At 28.6% G+C, this 24,998-nt stretch overlaps 2 protein-coding genes across 6 annotated transcripts in view; one reads left to right on the top strand and one right to left on the bottom strand.

Moving 5' to 3' along the window:
• Nucleotides 1–206: 206 nt before the first annotated feature.
• LOC142325587 (leucine-rich repeat and WD repeat-containing protein 1-like) lies at nt 207–23,484 on the top strand. Its single transcript, XM_075367516.1, has 6 exons — nt 207–346; nt 7,425–7,567; nt 10,933–11,129; nt 12,896–13,109; nt 14,854–15,116; nt 19,303–23,484. The coding sequence occupies exons 1-6, from the start codon at nt 275–277 to the stop codon at nt 19,578–19,580; spliced, it is 1,167 nt and encodes a 388-aa protein (XP_075223631.1). The 5' UTR covers nt 207–274; the 3' UTR covers nt 19,581–23,484.
• Nucleotides 20,276–24,998, bottom strand: part of Sec23 (transport protein Sec23) — a 71,213-nt gene continuing 66,490 nt past the window's right edge. For 4 of the 5 annotated variants that reach the window (XM_075367510.1, XM_075367512.1, XM_075367514.1 and 1 more), the window contains 2 exons: nt 22,252–22,331; nt 20,276–21,908 (listed from right to left, as the gene is read on the bottom strand). The gene's annotated coding sequence lies outside the window, so the exon portion shown is untranslated. The remainder of the gene's footprint in view (nt 21,909–22,251; nt 22,332–24,998) is intronic. The other variant, XM_075367511.1, reaches the window with a different exon arrangement.

Raw genomic sequence — 24,998 nt, 5'->3', positions numbered from 1 at the left:
TGAAGATGGAAATAAAATGAAAAAAATCACGAAAAATTTGGAAATTTTTTTTTGGGAAGAAATGGGTTAATGCTGTGTTTTTGTTTTACTAGTGATTATTAGTGCTGTGTTTAAAATAATTGTACGCTAATGTAATCATCACTGAATGGTTAGTTCAATTGATTCCAATCTTATATGAACTAACAATTGTTATGTGCCTTGCCGCCAGTAAACAGACGTGCTTGCTGAAGGTTAGGTTGAACCAGGTTAGTGTTGAAGTGTGGTATTTTACCGAATGGATTTCAATCCAGTTCATTTTTTAAGGTGTCACTCACGTAAAAATGATAATGCTGATGTTCAAACTCAGGTAAGATTTTCTGTAATTTAATTAAGTCAAATTTCAGTTTTTCTTTTAATTTATTTAATAGATTTGCTCATCTCCCGAAATTTTGCGGTGGTGCCGAACTGGCAACGTTTTAGTTTAGTTTGTTTAACCTGTTCGTATTATTTCTTTAAATATTTTTTCATATCAAATAAGTATATTGACCATAGGGTTAATTTAATATTGCAGTTTGTGAAGACTGATTATTTTGTTTGACAGTCTTACGATCTTCATTTTCGGTCATCTGAGTAATATGATGAAAAATGCACTTGTTTAGCTGAAATTATCTTATTTAAAAAAAATAATATTGTAATATAATATTTTTCTTAATTTAAGTAACACTTAAATTAATAAACCATGCACTCTTGTGCATGGTTTTTTTTTAGCGTAAGTCTTTCTGATGTAAAAATAATTATAGAGAACTGAGACTAATTAATTTTCTAAGTTGATTGTATTTACTGAGTGGCCACCATGTCCCTTTCCATGATATTATATATGTTGGTAACACAATGACATCAGGTTAATCACCTGCTTTCATTGAGATTTGTCTTTAAGTTCCAGGTTTGTAAGCAGTTGATGTTGTTTTCATATGTTCAATGAGAATTTTGATTTTTGCAGTGAAATGCAGTAAAATGGCAGATACAAGTGAGTATTCAATTGAAGAAAAAGACATGTTGCTACCATTTGAATGTATGAATGTTCAAATGTGAATGAAAACAAAGACAAATTTCTTCAGCCTGTGGTAAGGAAGCTCTATCAGTAGAAACACTCTAATGTGGAAAAAACCTTTTTCACTGGATCATCCTACAATTTGAAATGATCTGGATATCCTTCTAGTCAAATGAATGGCTCTGATTTTGTAGTTACAATCATGTTTACAATTTCTTCTTAAGTCGACCAGGAAAAGATCTATAGAGAAAAACATTTACCATTGAACACTAGAAAATAATGAAAAAAGATCTTGTATCTTTTTAATTAAAAGCCTTTAAGACTTTGATTTAATGAGCTTTCTATCTGGAGATGTCTTAAAGATAAACTTGTTGCAAAGATTGTCAAGACATTTTCTCAATGTTCAATTGTGGAAAACTAGTTTTCTTCTTTGTTGAGTGTGCCATTTATCTGAATAACTGATCCTGGAATTTGCTTTTTTGATGTAAAGAAAATCCCCACTTTTTTGAAGAATTCACACACCATGCACCATTACATGTAATGATGTGTGTAATAAAACAGATCTGATAGGACCATACTTTTTTAAAGGAAGTGTTAACAGCATTTCATAAAAAATTATTTAGTTTCTTAGCTTCAATTAACAGTATGGAATTCTGCCACTTTACAGCAGGGTCAGATCATTATGCTCAGTCAGTAAAGGGCTTATAAAAGAACATTTTGAAGAGTGGTAGATTGTTAGGGGCTCTGAGATTCAGTGGTCACCTTAAAGTCCAGCCTGTGACAACTCCCTTTAGAGCATAATCAAAGAAGAAATCTTGTACGTGCAACTAATGAATATTGATGAGCTGAAAACTCATCAATGTTATAAAAACTGTCTATGACAGCTTTTATGACATTGATCTTTCAACTTGAAAAATTGTTTAAACTCTTGGCAACTGATAAAATTGTATGGCAACAATGAAGGAGCATATAAAGATGCAATTTAAAGTAAGTTTTATGTGTAAAAATATTAAATAAACTAATAACAAGAACCCACGTTTATTTTTTTAATGGAAAGGGACCTTGTAGCTAATTATGATAATTATTTGTGTATCTATTACCATTATAACTTGATAAAAAAATTATTTTATTACTTCTAAACATATAGAGAATTTATTACTTAAATCTATTCTAGAGGTAACCTAAAGATTTATAAAATCAATGAAACTTTTTTCCTTAATAAGATGTGTTTTTATGTGAAAAAGTTAAAAAAAAAGTATTTATATAAGTTTAAAGAAATTGATCTATCTAAGTACAGAACAATAAGTAAAGTAGGATGACACTTTATTTTATCATTTATAGAAAAATGTTTTTGTGAATTTCTCACATCCTCAGCTGTATCAATTTTTTTTAAATTGTTCACATCAAATTACATATTACACATAAACAGTATCAAGAATAATATCATTTTTTTTCTCTTTTTTATAAAATACAATAAAAACTTTGTTAAATCTTTGTTTTTTTAAATATAAATTATAAAAATCAATAATTTAAAGTTAAAAATTAAAAATTAAATATTTTTTAACATTTAAAAGTTAAAGATTAAAAATTACATATATAGAAGAAATATGACATCAATTGATAAAAATATTAAAAATTAATTAAATAAATAAATAGGTTAAAGTAGAATAATTGTACATCTACTCTGGCTAGCCAATATTACATTACTGTACAGATTTAGATTGAATTATACATTAATAATGTATGAAAAAGTGCTGCCATCTACTGCAGCTTTTATAATCGTGCTATCCTCATACTCTGTGGGTTGATCAAATTAAATCTACTTTTATAATTATATGTATAAAATCTCTCTAAAATGTCTAAACCCTATTATTTGCATTCATATTATATTTTTTGATTTCTAATATTTCCAAATTTGTTTGTCTTATAATTTCCAGTTTTCCATTTTTATAATATCTAAAATGTTCAGAAAAGTTAGTTTTGAAAGCTCTAGTAGTTTTTTCTATATAAATATGGTCACAGTCATTACATCTTATTTTATAAATTCCACCCAAATTGTATAAACCACGTGACTCAGTATGTTTACTGTTTTTTAAATGTTTTATATGGTTATTTGTCTGGTATGTAGGCTTAAATTTATTTTTATCATAAACCTTTGTTATACTTTCAACAATGTTATCAGTACATACATATTTTAAATATACATTGTCAATTTTATGTGTCATTTATTGGTATTAAACATATGCATTATTGTTAGTTTTTGATATTTGTGTTTTGTGTATATTACCAACTAAAGATTGTAACCATTATATATAGCAATTTGATTTACAAGGGTTTCCCTTATAAATAGAATTATAAAACAAATTGTTATATATAGTATAAATATATATATTTTATTTTCCTGCAATACTGATATTTGCTGATATAGCTATAACAAGAAGGTTTATTGATGGGTAAAAAAATTGGTCTTTTTTTAAGTTTTGTACCTTAAGAAGATATTTAAAAAGAATTTCAGTAACAAAAAAAAATAGATTTAAATAAATTACAAATACTCTACAAAAAAACATTTTTTATTCCAATGCTCCCAAGTCCAAAAAATTTATTTTTGTCAGATAGACATTTGTATATATGTAGTGGCCTGTATTTAGTCTTACAACTCGAGGCCCAGAGTTGTAAGACCAAACTTGGTAGTCAGGTACTACCTGTGGTAGGAAAGAGTATTAAATTAAAAAAAAACTGGAAAAAGGGATGGGGTAATTTGATTGAAATAAAATTTCAAATCTTTACTGGGGCAGTTCAGCAAAACTTTTTCTTGCAAAAGTTGAATTTATTTTAAATTTAAATCCATATTGCAAGTTTTGCTTCTAAAATGTAAAACTTTTAATTTTTTGATAGCTTTTACTCTAGTATTTATTGGAAAAAGAAATTAGACAAACATTTTCACACCTTCCTAGAAAATTGCAATTTTGCTTATTTAGAATTATGACTGAATCCTTTAAATTGTTTTTACAATTTTAAAAATGTCTTCTATGTTTAAATTTATTATCATCGCTGAAGTATATTTTCTTAAAAATTGATTTTACCTAAATGGTTACCCATGAATGGGAAAAATAAAATAAAAAAAATGTTCTCAATTTAAAATTTGTAATGCTCAAAACTTTGTTAAACAATAAAGTCACTAAAATAACTTAATACCCCTTTGCTGATGGGAAAGCTTCCAATTTAAAAAAAATCAATAAGTTTTTTAAATTTTGATTTTAATTTATTTAAAATCAATTTAGTGAATATTTTAATAATTAAAAAAGCCCCCTGATGCATGAGCCCAGAATTTTCAAAAAGTCAGTTATATTTTTTGAAATTGCGATGCTAATTTATTAATATTACAAATTTTGGTTATTAATTTATTTTGTTGAGCATCTTGGCTTAAAAAATTTTAATTTAAGAAGTTAAAATTTAAAAATTCTTAATTCATTTAAAAGAATTTAAATGTATATTCAATTCATCAACAGCTTTTTTATAATGACCATGGGTTAGATAAAATAACCATGCTAGTTATAGGATGCCGTTAAATTATCTTAGAGTAGGAAAGCTATAAGGTTTTAGTTGGTATTAATGTGGAGTTTATCCATATTCCAAAATTGTGGTCTGAGAGTGATGAAGATTTAGTATAACAAAGCATTCTAATTAATCATCCCAATTATAGATATAGCTTTATCAAATACTCTGCCAAACATTTTTATCCCCACCTTAGCACAGTAACTTCTATAGTAAAGTGAGTGGGAATAATACCAGAGGATTTATGTGAATTCCAGCCTACAGGGGGTTGCATATATTTTAAATATATATAAAGCAACTTGTCGTGACTGATTCATCAATTCCAGTGAGAACTACTTAACGTTAATTGATGAAAATTTAAGTTGCATATTATTCTTAAGAGTGTAAATGCTCACTAAGAAAGTATTTTTTGAAATTTCTTGTTTAAAGTTTAGAATGGATTTTGAATTTATTTTGAAATTGGCTATTTTTTTTTTTAATTTCTGTGTAACAAATGAAGATATAAACTTTATTTTGGGTGTGTGTAGTTTTCATGTACAGATCGATTTTTCGAAATTCGACCTTGAAATGTATGAAAAAGGTAAAAAAAATTTGAACAATAATTATAAATTTCTCCATTTCCAACTGTACTAAACGAGTTATTCACTAGATTGCGGCGGCTCAACCAACACTACTGTTGTATGTGCGACACGACTGGCTGCATCTTCTTCCGGTTACTCGACTAAAAAAACATTAAAGTAATAAGAAATTTTAAAAAAGGGAGAAACGAAGTACTGTTTTGAAACTCACATTGTTTGATCGCTTGAAGTTTCGGGTCCTGTACTGACCAAATTGTTGCTCTGAAGAAATTACAATACACTGATATTGTTTATGAATAGGCTTTCAGTTTTCTTTATCATTATTATTCTCACAAGTGTGTGAGTTTAATGAACACAGCGTGGTCCTAGGCCAGAACCATGACTTGACATCCCTTGACCGCGACGGGAAACTCAAGTAATTTTAATTTCTTCTTACCGTATTACGTGCTTTCAAATTATTATTTTTCATTATTCGCATTTACATTATTTCATGAATAATTACTTATTACCGAATTCATCAAAGAAGTTTTCATTTTTACTGTTAAACGCTTCTTAATATATTGACAAAATAATTTAGCTAACTAATTAACTAATTTGCTAATTTAGCAAATGTAAATTTGAAAATAGAAAATTGTTTTAATTTTTATTTCGAAATTTTTACTTCATTCTTAATTGTCAAAAGCTTCACAAGAAATTTTTTTACGCTGACAAAATAATTTTGCATTCAGTTCATCTTTTGTTGTAATTAAAAATAAAATTTTAGATTTTGATTTCAACAAATATATTTTTATTTGTTCGTACCAAATTAGCTGCTATTCAGTTATTTTTCTTGATGGACACTAGTTTTCATCATGTTCATTATTATTCATGTTGTGTTATTCATCGTGTGAATTATTTTTGGAAATAATTTGTTATTTCTAAATTCATCAAAACTTTATGCTTATATGAATATGTATGTCGCACTGTTTTTTTCTCAGAATTAACCAAACTGATTTTCTTCAAATTTGGTTCAAATATTTCTATGTATGGATCATCGTTCATATTAATTTTTTTTCAAATATTGTTAAGGGTGTGGGGTATATCGCAAAAAACCAGTTTCGATTTTTTTCAGAGTTATTTTAGAGAAAACTTTATTAAAGCATATCTATCGCCTACAATCCATATATAAATAATCAAAAAATAATTTTTTCAGCAGATCAACCCCCACCTCATAAAACTGAAATATGATTTTTGTTCTATCTGCTTTCGGTTTAAATATTTTTGAAAATTCAATATAAACTTCATATATTGAGCTATCAAGAAATGTCAACAATCTTTTTAAATTATTGATCCCGAAGCTAAAATGCAGAAAAGTTTTTTGAAAGTTTTATTTTCCTTATTTTAGCCTTTATTGAAGAGGGAGCAAATGTGTTAGGTTTCTATTATGAATATTAGAAAATTTAAAAAAAGATTTATTCCCAATCTCAAAAAAATACTTATATTTTTTTTCTTTAACTTTTTTAATTTTTGCTACTAATAGTCAGGAAAGGCAGCGAAAGGGATACTTTGCCACCTTTTTTACTTTTTAATTTTAGTAATTATTACCGATCTCAACTTTAACTGTTATTGTGACTAATATTGATAGTATGTATCTGATGCTGTAAAAATTCCATTTTTTTAATACCAGACCAACTTGTGAAAAAAAGATACAAAAATAGTTGAAAATCATATTATTTGTAACAAATTCTAGGCATTTTAGATTAAGATTTTCTTTGAGATTGTCTTCAAACCAAAAGCGGAGATACCTGGAACCCAAGCCAAAACAGTGTTTTAAATTGCAGTTTAGCAATCAACTAGCCATTGATTTGCTTGTGAATTCTGATCATAGTGTCTTGTGCATGTATTTGTCTTTAGTGGTAGGAAGATGGTATTAAAAATGTTATTTTTTGAGAGTCTGGTGATTTTGAGACTTCTGCGCTTGATACTAAACTTGTACATGTCAGTTGGTATGATATTTTACATCAGAAGACCCTTCAGAGTTGCTGAAAGAAGAAAGGATGTGCCATAGCCAAGTTAATCTGATATTTAGTCCTGACATATTGACTTTAATTTAATTCAACAGTCTTGTGGGTATTATAAGATGAACAAAACATACATTTTGAGCTCATTCAAAGAAAAGTAATAAAAAACACTTATAAATTATGCTATTCCAATAGCCTTATTATTTATTGGCATTCCAATGCACCTTGACTAATTGTTTTATTATTTTTTATTTATTTCAGGTTTGGATGTGTGTATTTGAACCAGATCCAAAGGACTTGGACAAAACGACTAATTTAGTTGCTACTTGCGGTGGAAATAGTATTTGTTTTATTGATGTCACAACTGGTGATGTTGTTGCCAAATACGTTTCTAAAGATCTTAGGTAATAAACATTTGATAAATAAGATGTGTCTAATGAGTGTATTTTATTATACATTTGGTTTGGCCTTCTTTATATACAATGGAATTGACACCTCCCAACTATGAATACCTCAACAGAAGAAAATTTTAAAATTCTAGTCACTTGTCATATGATTTCTTATAGTTCAGTGTTTGATAGTTTTTCGCTCAGAATTCTTTCGGACAAAACTGATTGCCGTTAAATTTGGACAGTAATTAGGGAGTAGCTCAAGGAACAAAAGTTATGTAGTGCCGATGTGTGCTTTTACCCTGGGGGGGTGGATGCCATCCTTTCTCGGGGGTGGAAATTATATTCAAAATAACCACAGAAATCAATGGAACAATAAATTCTAAGCAAAATAGTTATATAAAAGTTTTTTTTAGAGTCAATACTTTTTGAGTTATTTGTGATTGAAAATGTTAATTTTTCATCCAACCATTGAACAACTTTTCACGAATAACTCAAAAACCTATAAGAGTTGTTGAAAATCTTGTGTGATGAAAAAATGTACAAGAAAATTGTGTGAAGAAAATTTAAATCTCTTCAGTTAAAATAATTTCTGAAATGCACTTTATGTTCTTATAAATTGGAAAATAAAAAAATACTCAAAAAAAAACTTTTTACTTTAATTTTTTTAAAAAAATTTTTACTATTAAAAGTAAACATTTTTTACTTTTTAAAAAAATTTTTAATTTTTTTTTTACTTTATCAATGAATTTTTTTCAATGTTATTGGTAACATAATTTACCTGTTTAATTCCTATTTATTACAGATATTTTTTGAAACTTTTGTTTCTAATAAACTTACTTTGTGACTAGTTTCCAGGCAATGTTAGGCTGTTAGAGATTTCTCTGATCGGTATGTTTATAGTAAGCCAAATGCTCCTTTATTTTGGTTCAGTATTTCTTTCTGTTCATTCTATGTATCATAAATTTTACAAATCAATTTATTAATGCCTATACTTTTGTTGGGTTCAGATTTATATTTAATGTTTCTGAAGACAGAATCAATTTCCTAGACGTTGCTCCAGTAATATTAAAACTGTTATTTTTAAGTGTTTTTTCACTTTGCTGCTACATAGAGGGAATATGCAGTTTCTAATTTTTCTTTATGTTTTCTTAATTCTTCTGTTATTCTAAAGTAACGTTGTTTTGCTCTGTTTAATAAATTTGTTGTCGATTCTTCTGTTTGTTGTCAGTGGCTTTTCTAGTAAATTACATATTGTCTTTAATAAAATTAATTTCCCTTTGGTTAGCTTTCAGACCAAATAACACCCATTTCGCTGTGTAAATTAACAGAACAAATAACATGGCGAATGATCATTGTCATGATGGGCACTTGTAAGCATGTAGATGTTAAAAATCGTTATTGGGTTAGGTTTTGATTTTATCTTTATTATAATAATTGTATCACTATGCATTTTGAAATACTCTACTCTCTTCCCTATCTTCTTGTTCATTACAAAACCTACTCCTGTCTGCCCTTTATTTGAAACTGAGTTAATTATTCTAAAATCACCTGACCAAAAGTTGGTTTTTTCTTCCCACCAAACCTCGCTAATTCCTACTAGATCTACCTTTAACCTATCCATTTCCCTCTTTAAGTTTTCTAACCTACCAACCTCTTTTTAAACTTCTAACATTCCACACTCTGACTCGTAGAATGTTATTTTTTAATTTTCTGGTAACCCCTTCCTTAGTATGCTCATCCGGAGATCCGAAGGGGGGACTAGTTTTCCTCTGGAATATTTTACCAAGGAAGGCGCCTCCATCTTTGTTACATGGAAATGCAGAAAGCTACATTTTCTTAGATAATAAAAAACAGCTGTAGTTTTCCATTGCTTTCAGCTGCACAGTACTTGGAAGATTAAGTGATGTTGATATGGCCATTTAACTCCTCCTGACCTACACCCTTAACAGCTACTGAAGTAGCTGCTGCCATCTTTCAGGAATAATTTCTTAGTCTGGCTCTCAACAGATACCTTTTCGATGTGGTTGCATCTTTGGTCCAGCTACTCTGTATCACTGAACACTCAAGCCCCCTCACCATTGGCAAGGTCTCATGATTCATTAAGGGAGTAATGAACCATGTGTGTAATTATTTTTACTAATGAACTAATGAACTATGTGTCAAATATTTGATGTGTTTTGCTTTGAAATGAGACCTCAGCCAAACCTGTACATTATCTAAATAAATGTTTACATGCTTTTAAATTTGTGAATTCCTTTTTGAATCACCTGGTATTCCATTTTTCTAAAGTAATATTACTTAATGTTAAATATGTACAGAAAAGCAATAAACAGACAATTTTGATGTGCTGTATTGTGTTTCATATTCACATAATTTGTAGTTTACTGTCTTTGTTTACATATGTGTCTGCCCTCCAAAAAACGGCCATATTTTCTAGTCCCAGTAGTGTATGTTATTTGGAGTTTTTACTCTATTTCATATAAATATTTGCGCACATCTTATCTTTGAAAAATTTAGCTTCTGATGAAATTTTGGTATTTCTTACTATTGCTTTTTCTTATACTGATATATGTTTTGAAATTATACATAAATTCTCAAACACTGTCAAATTGTAATAAACAATGATGTATATTTAAAGGTATCTAATTCTGCATTTTAAGAACATCGTAATAGCTTTTTAAAAATCTAAGGTTAAAATATATTCTTTACTGATTTTAAAGCATTTTCTTTGACCTTATTTCTCATGTACGTCAAGTTAAAATCCTTTAGTCAAAGTTTTTATGTTTAAAGTTTTTTTTATAAATTTGTTTTTTCAATATAAAATTACAGTCAACTTATTATTAACTACTGAAAAATAGGAATAATGATGACTAAAATAAAATTCAAAATAGTGATTTGAATTTTTTTTATAATTTGAAGCACTTATACAATCAAATGTATATTAAATATTCTGCACAAGTCCCATTATTATAATTGTACCGAATAAATTTATGGCAGGTAAATAGACATTCTTGGATGTACTTTAATTTGATGTAATTTAAATAAGATGGATGAAAAAATATGAAACTGTGGTCCAGAATTGATTGCCCACCTAATGTAAACTAATTTAGTAATCAACATAATATATATTGGCCGTAACAGATTACAATCATCGACTAACATATATTGCGGAAAATCTTTTTCATATGTAATTAATAGGACTTACAATTATTTCATCTTAATTATTTAAGAAAACATTACTGATTAAGAAAATAGTTTGGTATAAACCATTAATATAATGCGTTCTAAACAGTAAAAAAACTTCATGCTGTAGTAAGAAAGCATTCATTTGTCTACAATTGGTCTAAAATTTTATAGTAATTTTTGTTTTATTTCAGAGAGATGTTTTATTCATTAGCTTGGACAACTTTACCGAATGGTATTAATGTATTAGCATGTGGTGGAGCTCGAAATGTGATTCATCTTATAAATAAATCAGAAAGTGTTTCATTTTTGCAGTATCCATTAAAACTTAAACCGAAGTTACGCATTCAGGCACTTTTATTTCATCCAGAAAGTTATAACATACTTTTTTGTAAGTTAATTTTTTATTTTATTTTAGAATGTGTATAAGTGTGTGTGTTTATGATGCATGCACGCAAGCACTATGCTTCTATTGCTCTGAACTAACTGACAAGTATATTTATTTGGATAATTGTATAATTTAAACTCTACTCATTAATGTGGTAGATCTCTTTTTAATCTTTCAAAACATCCTAAAAAATGAATTTTGATCTAAATACTGGAATATATGTACAAGTGTGATACAAAATAATGAGACTTAAAATTTTTATCAAAAATAATTTACTTATTCTTCTATATTAATATTGTCTCCTAAGGAATAATCCCCAGAGATGTGACACACTTATGCCAGCATTTCTTCCAATCCCCAGAACTTTTATAGAAAGGACTTTCTTGTATATCCTTAGGTCACAGTGATTTTTTTCTTTATTTCATTTGTCGTCCACAAATCATTATCCATTTAATATTCTCTTAATCAATGTGAACAAGAAAACATCATAGAGTGCCATGTTTGAAGAATACAGAGACTGCAGGATCGGTGTGGTGTTATTTTTAGTTAAATCACAAGTAGTAGTTAAGTTTGAGCGAGAGCTTTATCGTAGTGCAAAATTCAAGACTTGTTTAACCACATCTATGGTCGTTTTCTTTGGCTTCAATCACGTAAACAGCATAAAACTGTTAAGCAATATAAACAAGGTTGTTAACCGTACACTCTTGTAGTAAGAATTCATATTGGATGATGCTATTGTAACTAAGGAGGCTCTTAACATTCACTCAAACTCTCCATTCTTCATTTAGTTCTTCAGGAAGCTTCCATTGCAATGATTGCCCTTCATTTCAGTTTCACAATTGTATACTAATATTTTCTCATCTGTTATTGATACGTTTTGAGCAATTCTGAGTTATCAGCGATTTCAACTGACAGTTGTTCTGCAATGTTGATTTTATTGAAAATCCTACAGTTTTGGAAAAAATTTTGTTGCTACTTGTTTCATACTCAAAATGTCAGTAAATATTGTTTCACACAAGTTATAAGATTCTCACCTCTTCATAAACTTCTCTAACAGTGATTTGACAGTTATTGGTCTCAATACCCTTTATTTTGAAATATTTTCGTTAGTTATTATGTGTTAGGACATTCAACCCGTTTTTTTATTTGTTGCCTTTTTGAAACCATTTGTACCATTCGTAAGCTTTTGGTGTCAATATAATGTCCTTGTCAAAAGCCTTCTTTTTTCTCTTCTCTGCTTCGCTGCACTTTATTCCATTTTTAATGCAGATCCTTTGATCTTTCATTTTCAGACAGATAAATCATTACTCATAATAAAATATAACCTAATTATTTGGCTGCCAGATTTGAATTATGCATCTAATGTGGGTGAAAATATTAATATATATTGTAAACAGTGCTGCCATCATTCGGAAAAAGACAAACTTAGTTGAAGAAGCATAACACATTAAAAAATTCTTGTTGTTTTTTGATCACACCTGATATATTATTTTAGGTCTTTATATTATAATAACATACATACTGCATGTAACTGTGTGAAGCACAGTTTAAATATAGTATTTTCAGACAGAGAATATGAGGAATTGTAGGTTTAGTATGATTATTATTTGCCCTCAGCACTAATGACAAATTACTCTGTAAATAAAAGTCATAATTTGAATCTAATAGTCTGTAGAACAGTAGGCGACTTTCTGTTACTGAAATGAATGATATTCTTTAACTTAGTAAACTATGGAGTTTAAAAAAAGACTACATCGTTAATTTTACAGGTGGTACAAGCGACGGTGATGTTAGAGTATGTGATATTGGTACTCCTATTGCTCCAGATTACAAGACTGATTTTAAGATTTTATCACGTTTCTCTGCTGAGAGTGAAATATTTAGTCTCGCTTTATGTACTGTGACAAATGTACTTTTAGCCGGTTGTAATGATGGGTTACGAGGGTGGCATGTTATTAAACCGTTTGATACATCAAATTCATCGTAAGTAATAACAATTTTTATTGTACAGACTATTGAAATTCTATTAAATTTATAAATATATTTTAAAGAACCAAATAAATTAAAGTACCTATATTATATTTGTACAGCTGTGCTTATAAACTCAGGCAGATTGAATGAGTATTTATCACTGTATTTATTAGACTTGAGAAAGGTTTTATGGATATGGATGAGCAGTAAAACTGTAAACCAAGATTGTGTCATATTTTATTGGAATTTTTTTTTAAAAGTATTTTCTGTTTGGGAATGTAGTTTAAAACTGTACGGTATGTGTAAATGAAATTAGCTATTTTATTTATCAAAAACCAGGTAAACTGTTCATTGATTATTAGTGATTAACAAGAATATTTTATTTTAAATTTTTTGCAGGTCTGTGTGGAGTTTTTTACGTTATGAATTCATATATCATATTACTTAAAATTTAAGAGATACTTTATTAATAATCTCTTATTAAAAAAAATTGTATGCACTTTAAATTTAATGTTGCCATTTTAACTGTTTTAAAGAATTTTACTAAAAGGATTACTAGTACAATTAGAAAAAAATTTCATGTTAAAGACTGGAGATTGCAAGAAATATTTTAGTAAGGGGAGCCATGGATTCTGTAATAATTTATGAAATGCGAGTACCTTATGAAATGTTGCTTATGATATAGAACAGTGCTACTTAAGACATGAATTAAATAAGTCAGTGTTACGTAATTAATCTATATAGGCAGGAGAATTATTATCTCAAGCTAAACAGTAATGCTAATAAAATTGTTGTTTATTATAATGCCCCATTAATCATTACATGGTAAAGCAAAAGGGTGGCAAATTGTGAATTAAAACCACCAGTTAAAAGGAACTGTTAGTTACTGTAATGCTGTGTATGACTACTGATGGTAATAAATTATTGAATCTTGTGATGGTAAATAAAAGATAGTTCCAACTAGTATTTCAGAAGTTGTGTAATTGCACGGCTAAAAAAAAATGCACAGATGGTTGTAGAATTATGCAAGGAGATTGGTTATGTTGCATACGGAAGTGTGGATCTAGTAGACTTAGTCCACAGAACATTAATGTGGTGATGGATACATTTTGTGGGATGATCTGTCTGACAATGTTAAGACAGGAAAGCGGAAATTATGACTTGGGTCCTGATTCCTGTAGAAGTTACAGACCAACGTTAGCCTCTATATATTGAAATAAACAAATCATTTAAAGATCATACACATTCAAGTGACTGTGTAATAATAATCAGTTGAAGTGATTGACTGAAGTAGTAGGATTATATTATAAAAAAATTATTGCTAATTCTACTTTGATTTTTTCATATTATTGTTAATAAACAATTAAATTATCAGCTCTTTAAAAATATAAAACATATTTGTATTAACTTGTTTTGGTAAAAGCAAAAACTCATAATATATCGCTTATATGTACCATGGGAAAGTACCACTGCTGCTGTGTGGATGATATTAACACTGACTGATAACAGTTGAGGGTAGGTGGTTTATTATTAGACTGAAGACCCGCCTGCTGTTTGAACAGCCTCTGAAGACTGCTATTTGAATAGCAGTCTTATATATATAATTAAAAATTATATATATATATATATATATATATATATATATATATATATACATATATAAAATTAGTCTTTCTATATATAATTAATTATATATAGAAATCATAGATTTTTATTACAAAGTTATAATTAGTCATTTGTTTTTATTTTATTTTAGGGTGGAGCTTTTGCATTTTAATGTTCCTCAGTCCAATTCTGAATCAAATTGTGATACTGAACTTGTTGATTCAGTTGAGGTTTTGAAAGATGGAGTAGTAGCAACTAAGTGTGCTCTTCAAGCGGCTATTTATATTTGGTATCTTCCTTCTACTGTAGGAAACTTAAAGAAAACAAAATGTAACAGTTTTACTGTTGCCCCTACTCACATCTTACATTGGAGTAACACAGATAATTATTTCATGTATATTGGAGCACATATAGGTACTTATTTCAATTAATTCTTGAATTATCTTAGACTGGCTTAATTTTATATTTATAATTAAGGGTATTTTACAGTTTATTTAGTCTTTGTTTGCTTTTTTATTAAAAAAATAATTATGTTTGTATTAATAATTTAAAAAGTAAATTCTTTTTAGATTAATATTCATACAGTCCAGCTATAGTAACTTCAAAATGTTGATTATTCAACTTTCTTTTTTCCCCTTTTCCTTTATTAAATAAAAACTATTTTAATATAAATGTAGTTGCTAGTCCAAATTTTTTTGAGCTGTAAACTACTTTCTGCCTAAGTATAAGTAGGATAATCAAATTAGCATTAAAGTAGCAAGAAAGTAGTATTTTATAATTACTGAAAGCCAATTCTGTTAGTTTACCTTAGTTCACTAATTGCTTTAATTTGTGTACAATTGGGAGCTGAATGTTCAAATACTCTGACAAAGAAGAAACTGCTTTTTGTCTAGGTTGATTTCTTTCCTGCTGTATTAAGTATATTAATATAATTTTTTTACAGTCTTTTTTCATCAATCTGTAACATCTGACAGCATCTCATTTTGATTTTTACTGTATAGTCAATTACTAAAAAAAAACAAAAATTATACGTACTCAGTATTATTTGTGTGTGATGTCGTTCATTTAATTTGTTTCTCTATATTCTTCATTATTTGTTATGGTATAATACGTAAGTTATGGCATACTTTTTGTCTTTTTCCTTGATGCTCTATTTTATGTATAATTTGTTCTGTATTTTGATGAGAATTCTATTTACAGGCCAACAACTAAATGCGGAAATAATGACAAAACAAGAGATGCTGAAAGGTAATGCACAGTCGCTCATAATCTGCAAATGAAAAGAAAGTCAAATAAAACAGATGTGTCATAATTGTAAATTTTATTTGCTACAAAAGTTTACATTTATTTTTCCACATAGTTTTCATTTACAGCTATACATTTCTCCCAAGGTGAACCATTTTTCTCAGCTACACTCTCACTATAACCTTCTGTTCATAATCAATGGTGAATTGAATACCCTTAATAATCCTGTTAATTACAGAAAGAAGTGAAAATCCCAGAACTCTGTCGACAGCTTTTTACTGTTGCTTTGTTATTAATTATTTTTTACTGTGAAAAACTATAGTGCTGGTATTCCTAGTTCTGCCATTTTTCTTCTGGATTGTATTGATGAAGCCAAGGTTTCATATCTTGTCACAATATTGAAAAGGAAATCATCTCCCTCATCATGATGATGTTTCAGAAGCTGTTCACGATATTCCTTTCCTTGTTTATTTTTTTGGTGAGTTTGCATGGCATTCACCGATAACAGATTTTATGGTAGCCTAGTTATGCAATTAAGTGTCTTACTCATTCTTTCAATATGCCTTTCTGGATGACAATTTATTATTATTCTTTGATGTGACTGTCACTTTGAATCGATTTATCCACCTCCTTTTGGTGCTTATCATCTGCCAAGAAACTGGTTGACCACAGCCTGGTTCATCCTCAGTATTCGCTTTACCAGTGATGAACATTTTGATGATATAAAATTTTATTGCCCACCTACTCGTAGTACTGCGATCAACAGTTTAATCTTTATAAACGGCTTTTGGAAAATAATGAATAACACTAATTTCACTTTTCTGTTGATAAAAATTAAATCACTGTTCATTGTTTTAGAGACATAGAAGGCTCTAAAACAATGACTATTATGATGGTGACAGTGAGAAGGTGTGGGTAAGTGAATTTTGGAATGTTAGTAGACGAATGGAACTACAGGATGGAGGCACTTGATGTGCAACATTTTGTTCTCTTGTTAGTTGCCAGTGTGCATTACATTTCAGCTGCCATGGTCTGTTTGTTGGCGTTGATAGGTTGAGGTGGATGGAAGAGTTTAATTATCTTATTTTTACAAATGAAAATATAGACTTGAAGTTGTGAAGTACAGGTTACAATAAGCATTTTTCCAATTTTATATTACATATAAAAATTAAAAATGTTCTTTGCAGAGATCTTAAATTTGTATTTAAAATGAGATTGGTAAAATGCTTTGTTTCTTTTAGAATTTCTGTACAGGATGAGGCTTAAATTGTCTCCGAGGTGATTTGAAGCTTTTGAGTTGTGGGTCTGAAGAAAAATGTTGAAGGTTAGCTGGATAAATTGTGTATTGAATGAAAATGTTTTTGAAAGAATGCAGAACAATAAAATCAGATTAATAAAGCAAGGAATTTGAGTCATTTTGAACATGTTGAGAAGTGAAGGGAAGTACTGGATTCTAAATAAAATTAAATATAAAAATGTAAAATGTAAAGGATAAAATTAAAGGTAAAAGATGATCTAGAAGAAGGATGTTATAGTTAACTGTTCTCAGGAAATTTTACCTACTGCCTGACACTTGTTGAATTGTGAGTGGTGTTTAGTAAGGTTAGGTCTGTTGTAATTTGGCCTCTGTGGTGCGAATGGTAGCATCTCGGCCTTTCATCTGGAGGTCCCGGGTTCGAATGCCGGTCAAGCATGGTATTTTCACGTACTACATTGTCATCATCCATCTCATCTTCTGAAGCAATACCTTATGGGGGTCCCGGAGATGAAAAAAAAAAATGGTCTGTTGTGATAAGAGTAGGAATGGGGTTGGGTGTGACACTGTAAGTGTCAACAGTGATTAGAGTAAGACACCAAAAGAAGAGAAATGCATTAGTGAGTAAAAAACAAGACAACAGCTAAATGCAGAAATAATGATATTTGAGAGATGGCTGAAATGTAATGGTTGTAAAACATTTCAAAATTGAAAAATGTTTTTCATAATATGGTTTTTTTTCAGTTCATGAATACATCAATATAACACATGTACAGTTTTACTTTTTTTGTAGTTCTGATAGTAGTGCTGTTGATTTTAATCTATAGTGATAACCTCTTTAGAGTTTTTCTGGATGCGTTAAGTTAAATGCATTTTCGTATCTTCATGAGCTTCCACTACTCAAGTGAAACAACTTCAGTCTCACAAAATTTATGCTCAAACACATTATTATTGACTTATTGCAATTCTGTCTTTCAACATTTAAAGATTTGTAAATAAGTCTTCATAATGCTTATTCTTGGAAAATATTGTATCTGACAAGAGTAATGTTAAAATTACAAACGCATAAGTATATATACTTATTCTAATGGTTGTGTCCTATAGTCAATAATTGTAAATAGATTTGGGGATGAATGTTATCCAGCCTTTTAAAAGTTAATTTTTTATGAATGTTTTCTATCAAAAACACCAAATATTTTTCTTATCCGCATTTTGTGCAACAGGTATTTCTGGGATGGTTGAAGATTAAGCCGTCTTTCTTGAGATAAATTATTGGGGGCAGGGGAAAGCGCATGGTGGTCAGTGGAAATGGATGATTTGAATATTTTAGACTAAATAATGAACTTCTCAGTTTTGACTTTGCTCTATGTGACACTAAAAAAAGTTTTCCTTAAAATTAATTTTTATAGATAACGTTTTTATTTATATATTACTTTTTAATTTGTTTACATTCCTTTTGTTTACCATTATTTGTATATACATATTTATTAATTTACTTTCTAAAGATTGTTTGTCTAGTGAAATGTGCATCTAGTTTTAAATTTTTATTTTTGTAAACAGTTCTTGAATGTTTATTGTCTTAATGATTTTTTATTTGTACAAAAATGCATAATTTTCAAAAAAGTTAGAAAATTATTTGATAATATTTTTAAAAGTTTTTTGTTTGAATTATTAAATTCTTTCACTTATAGGTTTTTTCATTTGAAGGTGCTTCAAATGATTTGTTTTCATGAGCATTGTTAGTGGAGGACTTCATAATGATGGTGTATCAATTTTTTTTAATATATATGTATATTTTCAAGGGTTCTTTAGAGAAAATTCAAAGTTGCTTAAAATTACTTTTTTTGTAATTATTATTTTCATTTGTTTTATTTATGTTACACCACAGCCATTCTATTATGTGTAGATATAGTTGTACTGACCAGATATTAGATTATGTAATGCTATGAATGGTGAGGTTGACCAATGTTTTTAGGATTCCATTTTATAAATCTATGTGAAATTGTTCCTTAACTCCTTTATAAGTAAGCAGAGTGAGCCGTTTATTTAACCTATTACCTGAATGTATTTAATAATATATTTTTTTTATATGCATTTCAGCTGCTGGATTACTTTGTTGCGGTGATGATGAAGGCGCTTTATGGTTGTATGATATATCAGAATTAGATTTCAAACACAACAAAGTGAAACCTGTTCTAGTTGAACCAACTGCTATTTTACCATGGCCTTATGTAACCGATTCTAATAGTGAAAATAAAAGAAAACTAAATTTAGATGTATATGATATTGTAGTCGATAAAGTTGCTGTTGATAGTACAGGGAAGTATATTGTAGCTGTTACAAATAATAATATGGTTTGTATTTGGGAAAAAGCATGATTTAAGATGAAATTAATTTTTTTGTATTCTAATATTCTACAGTAAATGTTAAAACATTGAAATTGTTAAATTTATCCCTACATGAATAGAATGTAATTATTATATTTTTTTAATGCAATCTTTTTAACTTAATAAGTTAAGTTTATAAGTATAGTGTATTTGTTGAGGCTGATTTTTCTATTATGTAATTATCTATTATGTAAATTAGATAAGATATAGTCAAGTATGTTTTAAATCATTGGTACTGTTTATATCCTAATTTTCTTTTTAAAGTTAATTTTTTACCGGTTTTTGGTGTAGTTTTTTTAATAGTTGCAAGTGTATATGTATGTACAGTCATACTTATGACAGCAACATGAAGCTTTTCATCAGGAGGGCAGGCAGCTGGGTCCAATATTGTTTAATAACAGGTCAAAAAAAGAAAAAATTAGAACTGAGATAAAGGTAGGTGAATTAGAATGTATTTGTTATGCTGAATCAAAATAAAGTCAGTTTTTCTTCATCGCCCTCAGAGTTTTAGTTATGACCCTTTAAAATATTGAGAAATTCTTAAATAATACAATACAATAATAATTACAATTAAAATTCCTTTCTTCATTTTGCAGATATTTACGTTTATCTTATTTTCCTTTTGTGTTCAGTGAAATCTTCTCTTTTTTATCATCCAGCAGCAGTCGCTCATCATAGATTCATCCCATCCAGCAGCAGTCGCTCATCATAGATTCATCCCATCCATCTGCTTTGATAACATTGTTTCGTCTGCAATATGTCTTGGTGGAACCTTTCTCCTTGTTTGTTGCTGATGTCGCTCAAGTTTAAAGGGAAAAAGTCCAAATGAGAATGTAAAAAATGAATTTTTCAATAACATTCTGCAGCCTACATTTTTGTAGTTCACTAAGAGTTCATTAATAAGCCGATCATGGTTTTAGTTTTTTGTTTCCAAGAAAACCAGTAATGACACCTTTGAATGACTTCTTTGCTGTCAAATATATTTTCATGAATTAATTTTCTTATTTGTGGCTCGATGAATATTTTCTCTTTTAATTTGGCTCTTCTAAATTGTGAAAAAACCTCAGTTAAATATTTAAAGCCATTTCAATCTTTATCTAATGCGTTTAAAAAATTCCTCATCAGGCCTAGTTTTATGTGTACAGGTGGTAAAATAATACGATCTGCTTTGACAAGGGGAATATTGATAACATTTTCCTTTTCTGGGGTAAATTGATTTCTTTTTGGCCAGTCTTTAACTGTGTAGAGTGTTTATCTTTTTTTGTTTAACCTCCGGGTCCACCGTTAGGCATTGCTTCAGAGGATGAGATAAATGATTCGTAGCATGTGTGAAAATGCCATGCCTGACTGGGATTCGAATCCCTAGTGTTTATCTGTAGCCCGACTGACCCACAAACACGAGAAACACTTATATTTTGTAAAGCCGCTCTGGAGACTGAGAAGAAGCCATATTCTTTTCAGGTCAGCAATGATGCACTATGAGTGTTCATCATACTTAATTGCTTTTTAAATTTTTGATATACTTTCATATATTTTTTTCATTCCTAGAGAATCTGCTACTGGTATAGAAGAAAACTTCTTTGAATTGTGCAACAACACTGCCTTTTTGATGAGTATAAATAAATACTGACCGATCATGAATAACATATTCAGTGTCTGGTTCACATTAGCCCCTAAATATTATGGCGGGAACAAATTAAACCATCTCTTCTAAAGTATTTCAGTAAATTTTTGTTTCGATATCTGTATACTGAAATTTTAGTATCCTTGTTTAATAAATTCCAAGACGTCAACCTGGAAGTTCTGCATGCTGTTTTGACAAATACAAGTCACAAATTAGGTCGCTCAGTTCTGGTTGTGATGAGGTGAGGTTCAGTATCTGATTCTTCTGGAATGTAATTAATATCTATTGAAGTTGAGAATTCATTGATCGAGCCTTCTGAGGAATCAGAAGTTTCTTTCCAAGAAGTTGGAGCGATTGGAAACGGTAAATCTTCAACATGAAGTAGTGGTTTCATAACTGAACGAACATTTGAGTATGTGATACTGCTTTTATTATTTGAAACCGGTAACATTTGTTTAGCAAAACGAGCAGTCATCATAATGGTTAGTAGGCTCTCACCAAATCATAGGTATGCCAAAAGGCAGATGCTCTTTATTTCCTTTTAACCACCAGGTTAGTTTAACGTAGCACTTTATGCATGCTACATGTGTAGCCCAGGATTTATCTTGGTCTCCCAAGAGGCAGTCAAAATAATGTTTGTAAGCAGTTCTCAGCAGATTCGATTCTGGTTTGATTGACTCTTCATGGTGAATTCTCTGCAAACATAACAAAAAATATTTGGAAAATTTTTACAAGCCCAATTTTTATTCATTGTAAAATTAAAAATATTTAATGAATGAAAGTAAACTGAAATATTACAGAAATACTTGATTATAAAAATAATTAAGTTTTAATTTATAAATACTTAATTACTTAAAATTATGGAGTGCAATAAAACACAGCGTGAAACATATATGCAACTTAATAAATTCAGTAAAATAATACAAAAAGTTATGTCATAAACATTTTTCACTAAATTTATGGCATCACTTAATGAAACAATCTTTATATGTGTATGATAAAACTACTACCACAACCAAAGAACACAGCAAGTCTTACCAAGAGCTGAACTCATACTGAAGAAAATTTCATCACATTGAATTATTCGTTACTTGACTCACTTACATGTCTGGCTTTACCTGAAATGACATCATTCAACTGTTACGTATCAAATATAAATCTACAACATGCATCACACTATAAATCAGATGTGAATAAGCAAACATACAGACATTAACTTTTTTGTATTGTTCCACGAATGATGGAACAAATAAATTTAAGGGGTTGTAATTTAAGAATGTTATGTGATGAGTTGTTTCGGAATACATATTCAGATTCAGCATGTAAAATACTATATAGAACACCTACTCCCTTTTTAGTTCCAAATTTTATGTTGACCATTGTAATAGTTACTTACCTGGTTCTGTGGGAATGATTCCATTCATTTAATGTGCTTTTGGCTGTTTGTAAATACTCCTATTTCTCATATTTTTTAATATTTAAAAATTCTGGGAATTGTGAAACAATAAGATCATAAAGTGGTGACTTACTGTTATACGTAGCATATCGTTTCATATCCTCATTTCTCTAATTGTAGAGATCTCTAACATACAGATTGATTTGATAACTGAAGTTTTACAAAATGGTTTATGCTATCCTGAAGAGTTTTTGTTATTGAAATATTTAAATTTAAACCATCTGCAGCCTGGAGAATCTTGAAATTGCAAAACATGATTTCATTTTTCAAAGTTATATTTCATTTATTCTTTCTGTGGTTTATATTTTAATAATGAATCAATGGTATTTTTTTTAAATTAATATTTTTGTATTATCTTGCTTTTACTTATCTATTGTTTTTTACATACATTTTTTAATAAAGAATATCTACAAAAATTTGAACATATTTTACATTAAGTTAGCCTCTTTAACGTAGTTTGTAAAAGTTGTTTTTTTTTATCGATCTTCAGTGTAAGCTTTGCATTATTTAATCTATCATTCATATTTAAACTTCAGTTTATTTGGACAAGTTTTGGAACTCTGAGGTCCTCCTTTTCGGAAAAGAGAAAGCATTTGTGTGTATGTAATGTGATTAATTTGTGCCTATTCAGTATTTCATATATTCTAAATAAAAAATGGTCTTTTCAGAGTAGGTTCTTTTTTATTCATATTTAGAAAAAAATAAACATCTTTTTTGTCTTCATCAGTAAGAATGTATCATAATCATTAAAAAGTAAAATTGTATTTTAATTGTGGATTTTGATTTTTGTAAATAAATTTTTCATGTTTATTTCATTATTTCTACTTATTTTATAGTTTTATTACTTTAAACAATTTTTTTAACAGTTTTGAAACTTAACAAACATAAAAATACAATTTACTCAAGCAAAATTTCCACATCGTAATGTTTCCGGTAGCAGAATATTAAGAAGTTCGTTAGAACTTTGCCAGTAAGAGTCTGTAGAACTGGATGGCACAGCGAAGTCAACAAACTGTGTTTACAGTTATAAATATGACCTAACTTAAAAGTGAAATGAAAATGGGGAAAAAGATTAAAATTAAGCTTGAAAACATTATATTTCAGTTGAATTAGATTTGTAATAAAGAATACGTTCAAAAAATACCTCAAATGATAGATGTTTTTTCTTCCATTTAATGAACTGCAGGACTTGAATATTCCCTCAAAAAGGTGGGTTTACGAATTTTGCTGCTTGGTAGCAGTACATAATGGTGCCTTTGAATTTACAAATGATCTTGTACAAAAACTTGATAATGTACTTGAAATAATACAATTTAAAAGAACTCCTACTACAGCTTGTTTTAATAGTAAATGCTCTAAGTAAATGAAAGTACTGAAGATGAAACAATTATTTTAATTCCAATCACTTCATTAAAAAAAAATAAAGGTATTATTTTGAAAGAGATATAGCTGCTAATAAAACACAAACAGTAGGAAAGAGTTGCAAATGTGGCAACAAAGAATTGTTACATAACATAGAAATAAATTCTATTGGTGAGATTTTTATTCTACAATTAGAACTATTTAATGGAGAAATAAAAAGAAGTTCATATAAAACAATATAAAAATGTTCACGGATATGATAAAAATCAAGGGTTACATTTACAAAGTAATAAGTTCAATATTACTTCATGGATCTTTGATTTGTGAAGGTCTATTTTTATTAAAAAAGGAAAAATATGGTTTTAAAGTGAATGATTATGACTAACAACAAAAATTGGCTAAAAAATTCAAAAAATGTTATTTGTTTGTTCTAGAATGGCAATAATTTTAATAATAAATCCATAATATAACAATCAGTAATTCATAAAAAAAATAAAAGAATAATATAACAAAACGCAATAACCAAAAAAATTACAATGAAATTGTAAACTATACAGTAAGAGTATCGGAGATATCATTTCTTCGGCTCAAAAAACAAAAAAATTTATAATATATCAACAAAATGATACTGTCATCAAAGAAGGTAAGACACTACATTTCTACTGCCAAAACTTGTTATTTAGAATTTTGTTTTAAAAAATACTATTTAAATATATGTAATATACAATAATAGATAAACAATATTTAAGCATTTCCATATAATAAGCAAAAAATAGAAAACTTTGTTATAAAACTCTTATTGGCTCAATTTCATTTATTATACAACGAATAATCATAAGAATTGTATTATTTCTGTAAATGTGATACGTAATACATATAAATACAATCGGGCCGGTTAGTTTTGTAACAAATTTTTCTATTTTTTGCTTATTATATGGAATGCTTAAACATTATTTACTATTTATTA

This window comes from Lycorma delicatula, chromosome 5, assembly GCF_047948215.1.
Source record: "Lycorma delicatula isolate Av1 chromosome 5, ASM4794821v1, whole genome shotgun sequence".
NCBI classification, from domain to species: Eukaryota; Metazoa; Arthropoda; class Insecta; order Hemiptera; family Fulgoridae; genus Lycorma; species Lycorma delicatula.
The sequence above is the reverse complement of the archived record's forward strand: the minus strand, read 5'-3'. Positions and strand labels throughout refer to the sequence as shown.